Below are 14,237 nucleotides of genomic sequence, written 5' to 3'. Positions count from 1 at the left end.
ATTTCAACATTTATTCAGTCTGATGCAAAGCATGCTGGGAATTAGAAATCTGCTGCAACTCAACTCAATCATATTAAGTTCACCTTGCTACAATGAAATTTTGAGTTCACACAACTTTTTTTCTGTTAAGTACAATGAACTTTTATTATTATTTGAGTGAAACAAACTAATTTCATTTAATTAATTTCACTGTTCAGTTTTACAGTGCACTTATCACCATGACCAACTCTTCTACATTAGCATAACAAAACATTAATCACTACTAAATCTCCCTTACCATTAATCTTGCACAAAAAACATTATATAACACTTGATTTTAGCATTTACTTTTCCTTTCGAGTGCCATGGGCAAAGCATGAGCAAAACAGTTTAGTTTACTTATGTTTAGTTTAATATGTCAGTGCTGTGAACTCAAAAGTAAAAGAAAGTTTTAAATACTCATAACAGTTAATTTAACTGAACTAATTTGTTTCATTTAAGTTTGTCCTACTCAAACGAATTAAGTATTTTGAGCGTTAGGGTTTACAGTGAAAATGAAGATAAATTATTTTTTTAAATAGGCCATTTGTTTTGAGAAAATTGCTTGTCATTGTTTTGCTTTAAGAGTAAAGGCCTATTGCACACATTGTCTTTAAAATCACATTATGTTTCCATATGTATAGATCCAGTTGAATACATTATGGTTGTGGAAATGAATGTATCCGAAACTGTTGCGATCAACAAAATCAGATCTTCTGTGACCACTGTTACACTTCCAGTTCAAGTGGACAATGGTACTGAAATTACAGCTTTGAACATTTCAACAGGTGAGCCTGTTAAAACCATCATCATTCATCAGCTAAAATCCTTCTGATGTCAATAAAGTTACAATTAACCTACAATTAGTGATACTACTAAAGTTATAAAAATAAACATGCTGACTGATATCTAATCTTAATTAAAGTATTGTATTCCTATGCTTTTCAGTGTGTTCTTTCAATGAAACGCAGTATCAGTGTAAATGTGAGGATCTGTTTGTTTGGCCGAATGACACGTGTCACTCATACAAGGCCTGTGATGACATCAATGATGGTTCATGTACATGTATCAATGCCCTTCCAGTTGATGGACAGTTCTGCGAAGGTGAAGTACTTGTGAAGTTGTGCAAAAATAGTGTTTTCCTATTTTTAATAGCTGTATGTACTTTAAATCTATTAAGATTGATTGGGTAACGCTTTAAGTACTGCGTAATCACAAAGAATTTACAGCGTAACTTTCAATAATTATAGTGTAACTATACAGTAAGTATGTGTAAGTATAGGGGAACAATATGTAAAGTATTGGGAATAAAGGGGTAACAACCAGGAAAATATCAAATTATTTATACTTTAAGTATTTTAGAACTAAGGGGTACTTACACTGTTATGATAGACAACAATCTTACATTTGGGATTAATTTAGCGAGAAAGTGCACTGATTAAGTTGTTTCAAGGCAAGTAGAAAGAACTATTGCAATCTTTTTTTAATACATGGGGAAATATGCTTTTGTTTCATGTAGGCTAGTTACAGAGTAAGTATGACATTGCGGGCCGTAAATTAAAGTGGAGCTTGTTACCCTCTTATTTCATGTAGTTACAGGGTAAATATGACATTAGGGGCGTAAATTAAAGTGGAGCTCGTTAAACTCTTATTTCATGTAATGTAAGTAATTAAAAAAAAAAAAAACGCAACGGCCCGTAATGTCATACTTACCCTGTAACTTAGGGTGACCAGATGTCCTCGTTTTCCGGGGACAGTCCCGGTTTTTGGTGCTCCGTCCCCGACTGGAGCTGTCCCCGGAAATATCCCCGTTTTATATCTCGTTCAAAATAATCCGCAAATACATTTCAAAAAAGTCTGGCCAGTAGCATAGAAGTTTCTTAATAGTGCTGTTAATATATAGCCTATATATATTTCCATGGGCGTCGGAAGCAAAAGAAATGTGGGTGGGTCCTCCCTCCAATTTATATATATATATATATATATATATATATATATATATATATATATATATATATATATATATACACACACATACATACATACATAGGTAGATAGATAGATAAAAATGCCAATCAATCGGTAGTTATTGATTTTTTTCAACAGAACAACGAGACACAAACCTTTACATTCAATCGCGTTTTTTGATCCCATTTATTTTCACACATTGATCACACAGTGCATACAAAGTTTAGTCCCAAAGTGCGCACAACTGGAGAGTTACACGATTATCTTTGATTTCGCTAGATAGAAAAGAAGCTGGGCCGTACGCAGGGTTTTATATTTACCGAGGTCACAAAATGTATTATGCTAGGGGGTTCGGGGGCATGCTCCCCCGAGAAAATTTTGATTTCCTTGGTGTACATATATGCATTTTTAAGACGTTTTAAGGCCAACAAATTGGATAACAATAGCTTTAACCATGTCAACAAATACATAGCCTACATGCATGCACAGTTTTGAGGCAGATTTAATCGCATGTTTGGTAATTCCATTCACCATCATTATTACCTCAGAATAATGATGGTGCATGCCCGTAGTTTCTTTAGCGCTTTAGTTAAACTATAATAAAGTAATATGCAGCGCGCGCCGGCGCATTTGCGCGAGCAATTCTTGAGTTCGCGCTTCGAGCACAGTAGACTATAGCCTAACGGCTGATTGGAGTTTTACTGGCATAGCCTGACAACATCTCATCTGACCACAGTTCACTGTTGTTCAGCTGAAGCGACCTTTTCCGCGCTCGTTTGACTTGCGCCTGGCGCTGAGGCGAAGTCGGAATGCGCGTCTGAAAAGTGTCCCGTTTGTTGTGGTCGTAAAGAGACATTTCTTTATAAACGCAGCTTTTTACTTGGCGATGTTTTAAAAAATATTTTTATTTTTGGTATTTTTTATGATCTGTTGGTGGTTTGCGGAGTAGCATCACCGGGGGGATTAGACAAATGCTGAATTAGAGACGGTAAAAGTGAGTGGGTCCAATATCATTGGTCTTAAAAAGTGGGTGGGTCTTGTCCCACCCACATACAATGGTTCCGACGCCCATGTATATTTCTAAACATATCTCTCTATTAAAATATGTTAAACAGTTCAATACCGCTTTTCTAAAGTATCCATAAACCGGCAGCGAGTTCACGCACACCGCAGTTGAACCAGTTGAACCCGGTTGAACCACACAGACACGCCTCCTGTCACTCACTCAGCGCAGCGGCAGGCCTCGAGATCTCGTTCGGGCCGGTTGAAGGGTTTTTGTTATGACATAACAACGGATATGACAACTTTAGCACATGTGTCAGCTAAACATTCATTCAGTGTTTCCCATTAATGACCCTGTGCCGCCGCTGCCGTTACATAGCCTAATGAAAATTTAAAACATAATGGTCTCTAACGTTGTATTTTGCCAACGAACTAAAATCGAAACCGTGATATGGCTTTGTGCCTTTATACAGCAGCAAAATACAGTGATTAAGTATATATATACAGTCTATGCTGCGTGTTTTAAAGAGAAGTGCGCACTTTGCTCACACGACCAGCTGGTGACACGGTGATCAAAACTGAAGCTCAAGGATTTATCTTAGAAATTGGCTACAAATAGTATTTTAATTTCCCTATACGTTGTGTAAAGTAGCCTAACCAAAAAAACAACAACAACAACAAAAAAATATATATATATATTTATATTTAGAACATTTTACAAATTCCAGTTGGAAATAATAATGTAGCCTACATTTTATGAACTTTACTCAAGAATACTACAACAAAGCTCCTTTCATGTCAGTAAAGCTGTTAACAGAAAATTAAAATGTCATTGGACAAAAGTGGTAATTCTGTACAGTATAAACAGCTCGTGAAAATTAAAATATTCAATTCAATAATAAATGTTGCAAATATTATTTGTGTTATTTATCTCACATTATATTTTGTAATGTGATTTTTTAAAATAGTGTAATAATTTAATAGTTTTTTGTAGTTAGGCCTACTGGCTAGTTATTTTGGTGAATTGTATTAAAACCAGACCAAAAATTCTAATAATAAAATTAAATCATAATATTTATTAATGTAAAATGTGAAACCCACAGCAATAAAAAAAATCAAAAATGTACTGTCCCCGTTTTTTAGTTAATAGATAATAACAAATGAGATTTTGGTGGTATTTTGACCACTCACATAGGAAATGTCCCCGGTTTCTATCATAACAGTGTAAGTACCACTTAGTTCTAAAATACTTACAGTATAAATCATTTGTTATTTTCCTGGATGTTACCCCTTTATTCCCAATACTTTACATATTGTTCACCTATACTTACACATACTTACTGTATAGGTACACTACAATTAAGTTACGCTGTAAATTCTTTGTAATTACGCAGTAGCCTACTTTCCGGGCTGTAATCTAAAGCATTACCGATTGATTATATTATTGGTTTTCTGTTTTCTAAGAACACTGCATAACTTATTGAGTTAACATAATTTACATTATATTTAACTGTAGGGTGCGTTCAGGAGAAATGTTTTTGGAGATGTTTTAAACATCAAAAGAATATAATTGGACCACTTGTTCTGCTCAAACTTTTTCCTATATTCAGGTCTTTTCTAAATACTATGAAACATTTGAAATATTGAACTATTTTTCTGAAATGTGTTCCCTTTCCAGATATAGATGAATGTCTGGTCAGTCCATCTGTATGTGGTCCAAATTCCACCTGCACAAATCAGATGGGAAGTTACAGTTGCTTGTGTTCAAATGGATTCACTGCAACAAATTCAAGTCTTCATATCAGCATCAACAACACATGTACAGGTATATTCTATAATCAGATATTTGTATCACAGCCCAGAAGCCCAGTTGCTCATGGGATGCTGTCTTAATACCGGGCGGGCAACCATTCCAAGGTTTCTGGTTCCTTCATTACCTGATAGCATAGTGCATAGCATAGCATAACTTTCTCTCTCAACTCGTATTTTGATACTGAGTTCGTGGAGCACATACATATGAATGTGTGACATCAGTAGCGAACAGCCAATTGCATGTCTTGCATCATGGAGAAACTGTGATTCACTTCTTGCGAGAAAGCCATCGAGATGGCTTTTGTCGAATATTACGAGATTAAAGGACTGGTGTTCCCTTTCGAGGGAACTCGTGCTGCGTCGCCATGGCAACGCTTTGGGGATCCACCTCAGCGTAAGTGCTCCTGAAGACGTGTACAACTAGTCCAATCTTGATTGGTGCAACGCCATCCCGTGACGTATGCCAGCGGAACGCGGAAGCTATAAAAGAGCTGTCAAACACAGCTGTTTCAGCTTTCTGATCTTCAGCAAGCATTCTGTGTCTCTGTCCGTCTTATTTGGTGTTGTTTGTCCCGTAGGTCAACAATATATATTATGTTATATGAATCTAGAAATGGCGAGTGAAAGCAGTCAAAAATTCAGACCGTGCATTCCTCCCTGCCAGCGTTTCATTACGGAGGGATATGCACATGAATTTTGTGTGTACTGCATGGGAGCGGAGCACGCACGATCAGCCTTTGAGAAGGCTGATTGCCCAGCATGTGAAGCATTCCCTTTGAGAACGCTCCGCTCCCGGCTGGCCTTGTTTGCTGATAGTGGCCAGTTTGGCGTTCCCCATGGCTCAGGTCCCGCGGCTGCTGAGGCAGCTCGGCGTCTGCAGTCCTGGGGTTCGCAGATGGACCTGGCGGCGGGGGTTGAGACGGCTGCGGCCCCTTCTCAGCCCTCAACCGCTTGGCCCAGTGCCCAATATCGGGATCCGGAAGCCCGCTCCGCGGCTTCTTCCACCCCGTGCGAGCCGTTAATGCTGAGTCCGTCTGCCTCTGAGGAGGTGAATGTTCTCAGTTTTGACTGTGATATGAGTGATTTGGGTGACTCGCCAGCCCAATCACCACAGTATGAGGAGCTTGTGGGGGTTGTTTCTCGTGCCGTGGCGAAATTAAATATCGACTGGCCGGCCGAGAGACAGGAGGAGCGTAGTAAAAGCAAGCTTGATGAACGCTTCCTCCAGTCAGCACAACAACCTCCACGTCGGGGTTTTACCGTTCTTCCAGGATCTCCACACTGAGGTGGCGAGATCCTGGAATAAGCCGTATTCATCTAGGCTTTCGAGCCCCACCGTACATCATTATTCATCCTTGGTGGGGCTCAAACAGAATGGTTATGGGACGATGCCCAGGGTTGAGGAAACCCTGGCTGCGTATTTGTCACCTGACGCTGCATCGTCCCTCAAAGCCCCGACACTGCCCACCAAACCATGCCGAACTACATCTTCTTTGGTGGGCAAGGCATATATGGCAGCAGGTCAGGCCGGTGCCTGTTTACACACAATGGCACTTTTACAAGCCTATCAGGCCGACCTGCTGAGGGGAATGGATGAGGCGGAGGAGGTGCGGCCCGACGATATTAAAGAGCTCTGTCGGGCCACTGATTTGGCTCTCCGTGCCACAAAGGAGACGGCTCGTGCCATCGGCCGCTCCATGGCAGCTTCAGTGGTAATGGAGGGGCACCTCTGGTTGAACCTCTCGGCATTAAAGAGAGGGATAGAACTTTCCTCCTTGATGCCCTGCTGTCGCCATCTGGTCTCTTCGGCGACGCCGTTTCCACGGTCGTCGAGAGATTTCAGGAGTCGAAAAAACAGGCGGCAGCGTTTCAGAGGTTCATCCACCTCAAGTCCAAATCCCAGGGGGCTGCAGCCAAAGAGCAGCCCCGCCCATGTATGCCGAGCTCCTCATACCGGCAGGCACAGAAGGAGAGTGTTGCTTCTCGAGCGCCCCCTGCAAAACCCAAGGCGCAGAAGCAACACTCTCAACCGAAGCCCCAAAGAGAGAAGACGGATCTGAGGAACGTCATTCTCTCCAGACAGGCTTCGGGAAAGAGGTCCTGACGATTTTGTCAGGCCTCTGAGGGCACCCCCTCCAGGGCAGGAGCTTTTTACAGCTGCTCCCCCGTGGAGCCCTCAGGAAATCGATTTGTTAACCCCGCCACCCTCTGCGCTTCGGGGCACAACGATTTCCAACAAACCCATAACTCAGTGTTCGCACAATCTTGTGATGCTGGGGGTTTGCTCTCAATAGAGAAGCCTGTAGAGAATTTAAAACGGTTGAACCCTGCCGCAGACGTGCTTCAGGGCACCCAACCTCCTCCATCGAGTATGGCTGGGGCCAGCTCCGAGAGGCTGGTACCCTTAGTGAATTTCCTTCCAGCATGGGAAAATTTAGTCAACGTGTCGAGCTGGGTCACTCGCACTATTCGCAAGGGCTACAGACTGGTTCTTCCTTGCTCATCCAGCCCCTCTGGGGCTGGACGCTATGGTACAGCCGTGGCCGAGGCCGCGGCTGTACGCATTTCCCCCGATCGCTCTGCTTCCGGGAGTTCTAGAGAGAGTTCGGCAGGATGGGGTCAGATTGCTCTTGGTAGCCCCACGCTGGCTGGCCCGAGTGTGGTTCTCGGACATAATAGCCCTCCTTGACGGTCTCCCGTGGGAGATTCCGCTCAGGAGGGATCTCCTGACTCAGGCCGGGGGCTCAATATTTCACCCCCGACCGGAGATGTTGAAACTCTGGGTCTGGCCCCTGAGGGGGACCAGCTCATAAATGAAGGTCTCTCCACTGAGGTGGTAGAGACCATACTTAACTCTAGAGCTCCCTCCACGAGGAAACTTTACACGCTCAAGTGGAGAGTGTTTTCTATATGGTGTAGGAGAAGTCAAATTGACCCAGTTAACTGCCCGGTGGCTTCAGTGCTGTAATTTCTCCAGGACCGCTTTTCGGCTGGTCTTACACCATCTACTCTGAAGGTGTATGTGGCGGCTATATCTGTCTTCCACACACCTTAAGATGGTGCATCCCTAGGGAGACACCATCTAATAACTTGTTTCCTCCGTGGAGCTTTGAGGATGAGGCCTACGGCTCAGGTCAGGATTCCCTACTGGGACCTGACTATTGTCTTAGAAGGGTTATCTTTGGCACCCTTTGAGCCTTTGGACACTGCATCTGACAAGATGGTCACTTTGAAGCTGACGTTTTTGTTGGCTATCACATCCCTCAAAAGAGTTGGGGACTTACAAGCTCTTTCTATGGCTCCATAATGCTTGGAGTTTGCCCCTGGTGGCGTCAAGGCTATTCTGTACCCAAGACCAGGGTATGTACCTAAGGTACCAACCAGTGTGGCCAGGTCCACAGTCCTCCAGGCTTTTCATCCTCCTTCAACGTCGGCTGAACGCGAGAGGCTGCAATTGCTCTGTCCAGTCAGAGCCCTCCAGTGCTATGTCAGGAAGACTTCTAGCTGGAGGAAATCAGATCAGTTGTTAGTATGCTTCGGCCCCCCAAAGAAGGGTACTAAACTTACCATCAGTAGATGGATTGTAGAGGCCATATCTAAGGCTTATGAGGTGCGCAGGCTTCCTTCACCTCTGCCTCTTAAGGCCCATTCTACCCGAAGTATGGCATCGTCTTGTGCATTATGGTCGGGGGCCTCCCTCCAAGATATTTGTGATGCGGCGGGTTGGTCTTCCCCACACACCTTTATAAGATTCTATAGTTTGGATCTACCGGTCACGCCCGGTTCTCAATTGCTTATGTCCTAGTTTGTGCCATTTCTGCTTCACATCAGGATAGGCATTTAGTCAGTATGGCGACGCAGGTATTCGTTCCCCAAAGCGTTGCCATGGCGACACACCGCGAGTTCCCTCGAAAGGGAACGTCTCAGGTTACGCATGTAACCATGGTTCCCTGACAGGGGAACAAGATGCTGCGTCCCCTTGCCATACTTCCTGCATGCCTGTCAACCGCTTGCTTCAGATCAGTAGCTGAAACAGCTGTGTTTGACAGCTCTTTTATAGCTTCCAAGTTCCGGCAGCATACGTCACGGGATGACGTTGCACCAATCAAGATTGGACTAGTTGTACACGTCTTCAGGAGTGCTTACGCTGAGGCGGATCCCCAAAGCGTTGCCATGGCGACGCAGCGTCTCGTTCCCCTCTCAGGGAACCATGGTTACATGCGTAACCTGAGGCGTTTTTACACAATGTGCTCAGATTGGTTAGCTGGCCCAGTGTATTGTGGTTTGCTGAAGCGTCTGGAAACGCCACACCCCTTACCATTAGTTGTTATATGTGTTTCAGTGGAAATGTAAATAATGGTGTCTATATTGCAATATAAAATTGAGCCTGAATCAGACCCAGATAGCAGTAATGATGAAGAGGGTCAAGCACAACCTCTGCAAGCATGGTTTTTAAAGGATGTTTTTTGAATGATAAGTATTTCCTTTAGTACGTGTGTCAACGTGTTTAGATATGCTGTCACTTGTAAATGTTACTGCTGTTTGTTAGCTTTCAATATACGGTTTTATCCTGATTAAAGCTTTACTGTAGCCAAATACAGGACAGAGTAGTAGCATTTTTGTAAAGTTATTGTTTAATTTATAGCATGAACAACTGTTTGTTACAGTTGTACACCAGGGAAGACGAGGAAGACATGTCATGAATCAGGTTTAATTGCTCCTCATTTTCTCCTTTCTTCCTATCGTTTCTTTAGTTGATTTCACCTGCAGCTCTTTTCTTCTCAGCGCTCGCGCTGATTGTCCACGCACCTGTTGCGTTTCTTCTCTGATTGTTTCCCCTTCTTTGCTCTGCTGCTAGCCGCGCTTCAGTGTCGGATTATTGTTTTCCCACGCTGGCGTTTGCTCCTCGCTTCCTTAACGAAACTTTTCTGATCTGTGATATTGTGTGTGCCACAGTCTTAGTCCCAGTCACAGACGCCGTCTCTGGATTTCGCCATCCTGTTTCTGGTTCCCTCTGCCTGGTCTCTCCATCTGCCGGCCGTGGGTTTTCCTATCTCAAGCCTGAAGTTACCCTGGCCAGTGACGGCTCTGCAGCTCCCCTTGATTGTCGTTTTGTCTGTTTATTTTCAATACCAGCTGCAAGTGTGTGTGTGTGTTCCGCACTTGGCAGACTGTCTGCGTTCTTGTTTTTGGAAGGACTATTAAAGCTGTGTTCATTCCATTCTCTCGCCTCTGGGTCCTGTTTCCCCCTGACAGAATAATCCGACCAGCCATGGACCCGGCGGGGGAAGGGCTGATTCGTTCGGCAGTGGAGATGCAGGGAGTCATGCTCGGGAGACATGAGGAAGAACTTTCCGCTGCAAGACAGGCTGTAGAGAGCCTCGCTGGCCAGGTTGCTGATCTTAATCACCGTTTTCAGTTTCTCCGCTCCGAGCTGTCTGATCCTCCATCTCCCAGCTCAGCTCCGGAGCCTAGAGTGAACAATCCCCCAAGATACGCGGGTGAGCCTACTGAATGTAAAGCTTTTCTTACTCAGTGCGAGGTTGTCTTCTCTCTCCAGCCCGCCACATACGCTTCTGACCGCGCCAGGGTCGCCTTCGTGATTTCTTTACTGACGGGAAGAGCGCGGGACTGGGCCACGGCGGTCTGGGAGGCGGAGGCTTAGTGCTGCCAGTTCTTTGCCCAGTTCAAGGAGGAGATGACGAAGGTCTTCGATCGCTCTGTCAGTGGACGCGAGGCGTCTCGTCAGCTTGCTGTGCTTCGCCAGGGCAGAAGGTCAGTTTCCGACTATTCCATTGAGTTCCGTACTCTTTCCGCAACCAGTGAGTGGAACGAGCCTGCACTGGCAGCCTGGTTTCTGGAGGGGTTGTGCTCAGAAGTTAGAGATGAGATATATGCGTGTGAAGTCCCCGCTGATTTCGATCAGTTGGTGGAATTGGCCATCAGATTGGAGAAGCGTGCTGAGCTGCGACACCGTGTCCGAGGGCCGACCCCTTTGCCACCCTTTTCACCGCCTGCTCCCACTCCTGTGTCATTTGAGGCTGCTCAGATTCCCGAGCCTATGCAGGTTTCTGGGATACGGATCTCTCCAGCTGAGTGTCAGCGCCGCATCCTGCATCGGCTGTGCATGTACTGCGGAGGATTTGGTCATCTGGTAGCGGTCTGTCCGTTAAAAGGATGCACTCGTCAGTAGAACGGGGAGTACTGACGGGCGCAGCTGCGAGGTCCCCTTCGGAAAGAACACGCACCATTTTTCCGGTCACACTACACTGGTCTGGAGTCATGTTCTCGTGTCAAGCCTTTATCGATTCTGGCTGCGAAGGAAATTTCATGGACGAAGCATGGGCTTTGGAGCATAACATCCCTCTTCACTATCTTGACAAGCCTACTCCTCTGTTCGCTCTGGATGGTAGTCAGCTGCCATGTACCCATCTCGCCACCGCTCCGGTGAGTCTCACCATCTCAGGAAATCACCAAGAGACAATTTCATTTTTTATTTTTCGTTCCCTATAGTTTTGGGTCACCCCTGGCTAGTCCAACATAACCCGCAGATTGACTGGGCAGAGGGGATTATCATGTCATGGAAACTGTCTTGTCATACCCATTGTCTTGTGTCTGCTGTTCCTTCTCTCTCTCCTGTTTCTGTTTTTCAGGAGGAACCTGCTGATTTGTCTGGAGTGCCGGAGGAGTATCTCGATTTGCGAGCTGTGTTCAGCCGTTCCCGGGCTGCTTCTCTTCCTCCCCACCGCCCCTACGATTGTAGCATCGACCTCCTTCCCGGTACTACCCCTCCTCGCGGACGCTTGTATTCGCTTTCAGCTCCCGAACGCGAGGCTTTTGAGAAATATTTGACTGAGAGTCTCGCGGCCGGGACTATCGTTCCCTCTACCTCGCCCGCCGGTGCGGGGGGTTTTTTTGTCAAGAAAAAGGACGGGTCGCTACGACCTTGCATTGATTATCGAGGCCTTAACAACATAACAGTTAAGATCCGTTATCCTTTGCCCCTTATGTCGTCGGCTTTTGAGATCTTGCAGGGGGCCAGGATCTTCACTAAACTTGACCTCCGTAACGCCTACCACTTGGTCCGGATTAAAGAAGGAGATGAGTGGAAGACCGCGTTTAATACCCCTCTTGGGCACTTCGAGTATCGGGTTTTACCGTTCGGCCTTGTCAACGCTCCGGCTGTGTTCCAAGCTCTAGTCAATGATGTCCTACGGGACATGCTCAATGTCTTCGTCTTCATTTACCTCGATGATATTTTGATTTTCTGGCCCTCCCTGCGGGTGCACGTCCAGCACGTTCGTCGTGTATTACAGCGCCTTCTGGAGAACCGTCTCTTAGTGAAGGCTGAGAAGTGCGCTTTTCATGTGTCTTCCGTAACGTTCCTTGGCTCGGTGGTGTCTGCTGAAGGCATCAGCATGGACCCAGCCAAGGTACGTGCGGTGGTTGAGTGGCCCGTTCCTGACTCTCGCATTGCGCTGCAGCGTTTCCTCGGATTCGCAAACTTTTACCGTCGTTTTATTTCCAATTTCAGTCGAGTGGCTGCTCCGTTAACAGCCCTTACGTCGTCCAAGACTCACTTTGTTTGGTCAGAGCCCACGCAGTCTGCGTTTGACAGATTAAAGAAGCTTTTTACCACGGCCCCTATTTTGGTCACCCCTAACCCCGAACGACAATTTATCGTCGAGGTGGATGCCTCTGATGTGGCCGCAGCATTCTCCGCAGGACGAGAGGGTTCATCCTTGTGCATATTTCTCCCATCGGCTTTCGCCTGCAGAGCGTAATTATGATATAGGAAATCGTGAGCTCCTTGCGGTTCGATTGGCTCTCGAGGAGTGGCGTCATTGGCTTGAGGGTACCTCAATTCCATTTGTTGTTTGGACAGACCACAAGAATTTAGAGTACATTCGGACGGCTAAGAGGCTTAAAGAGCGTCAGGCTCGTTGGGCTTTATTTTTTGGGCGTTTTGATTTTTCTCTCCTTCCACCCCGGCGAGAAGAATACCAAGCCCGACGCTCTCTCTCGCCAATTCGGTACCTCGGACAGTGCTGCCACTCCCGAGACCATTTTGCCTGATGGTTGCGTGGTTGGAGGTGCGGTCTGGGGAATAGAGAGACAGGTCAAATCAGCGTTGACTAATGTTACTGTTTCCCCCAATTGCCCCCGCAACATTCTCTTCGTCTCGGTCTCCGTTCGTCCCGCAGTGCTACGGTGGGGCCACTCGTCTAAGTTAATGATTCATCCTGGGATTAGAGGTACGCTCGCAGCCATAAATCAGCGATTCTGGTGGACCGCTCTCTCTCGAGACTTTCGTAAATTTATTTCTGCTTGTGCCATTTGCGCCCAGACCAAGTCTAGCAATTTTCCTCCCGCGGGGCTACTCCGCCCACTTCCTATTCCGTCCCGACCTTGGTCTCACATTGCAATTGATTTTGTGACGGGCCTTCCTTCATCGGCCGAGAATACTGTCATTTTGACTATTGTTGACCGATTTTCTAAGGCCGCTCACTTTGTTCCGCTCTCTAAATTGCCCGCCGCGAAGGAGACGGCCCAATTGATGATCGAACACGTTTTTCATTTGCATGGTCTCCCCACTGATATTGTTTCCGATAGGGGTCCCCAATTTGCATCTATGTTCTGGAAGGAGTTCTGTCGCCAGATTGGTGCCACGGCCAGTTTGTCATCTGGCTTTCACCCCCAGACTAATGGGCAGGCCGAGCGCACCAATCAGATTTTAGGACGTATGCTCCGTACCCTGGCCTTCCGTAATCCCGCTTCATGGTGTGAACAATTGCCATGGGTGGAATACGCTCACAACTCCCTTCCTTCTTTGGCCACAGGTTTCTCCCCTTTTCAGTCTTGCCTGGGGTACCAACCGCCTCTCTTTTCTTCCCAGGAGTCAGAGGCCTCGGTACCCTCGGTCCAAGCTTTTGTTCGTCGCTGTCAGCGTACTTGGAGGACTGTCAGAGCCGCTTTGTGTCGTAACAGAGAACTTACTCGCCGCTCTGCCAATTGCCGACGCGTCAAAGCTCCGAGGTATGTCTGTGGGCAGAGGGTGTGGCTTTCCACACGCGACTTGCCATTACAACACACCTCTCGTAAACTGGCTCCGCGTTTCATTGGTCCTTTTTGCATTTCCAAGATTCTTAGTCCCGTTGCTGTTAGACTCAAATTGCCCCCCAACTTACGACGCGTACACCCGGTTTTTCATGTGTCATGTATTAAACCAGTTATTCGCGCTCCCGCCCAGCCCTCCCGTTGTCCCGCCCTTGTAGAGGGGTTCCCCGTTTATAGGGTGAGGAGGTTGCTGGACATGCGTCGCCGTGGGCGCGAACATCAGTACCTGGTCGATTGGGAGGGTTATGGCCCCGAGGAGAGAAGCTGGGTCCCTGCCCGGGACGTCCTGGACCGCTTGCTCATCGAGGACTTCCTCCGCT

General features: G+C 46.3%; 1 protein-coding gene across 1 annotated transcript in view; it reads left to right on the top strand.

Annotated features, from left to right (window-relative positions):
* LOC125278253 (adhesion G protein-coupled receptor F5-like) overlaps positions 1-14,237 on the top strand; it is a 41,630-nt gene that overhangs the window by 2,435 nt on the left and 24,958 nt on the right. The window contains exons 5-7 of the mRNA XM_048207266.1: positions 663-806; positions 967-1,122; positions 4,667-4,813. Coding sequence (XP_048063223.1) covers positions 663-806; positions 967-1,122; positions 4,667-4,813 — 447 coding nt within the window. The remainder of the gene's footprint in view (positions 1-662; positions 807-966; positions 1,123-4,666; positions 4,814-14,237) is intronic.

Source organism: Megalobrama amblycephala, linkage group LG11 (genome assembly GCF_018812025.1).
Source record: "Megalobrama amblycephala isolate DHTTF-2021 linkage group LG11, ASM1881202v1, whole genome shotgun sequence".
Taxonomy (NCBI): Eukaryota; Metazoa; Chordata; class Actinopteri; order Cypriniformes; family Xenocyprididae; genus Megalobrama; species Megalobrama amblycephala.
The sequence above is the reverse complement of the archived record's forward strand: the minus strand, read 5'-3'. Positions and strand labels throughout refer to the sequence as shown.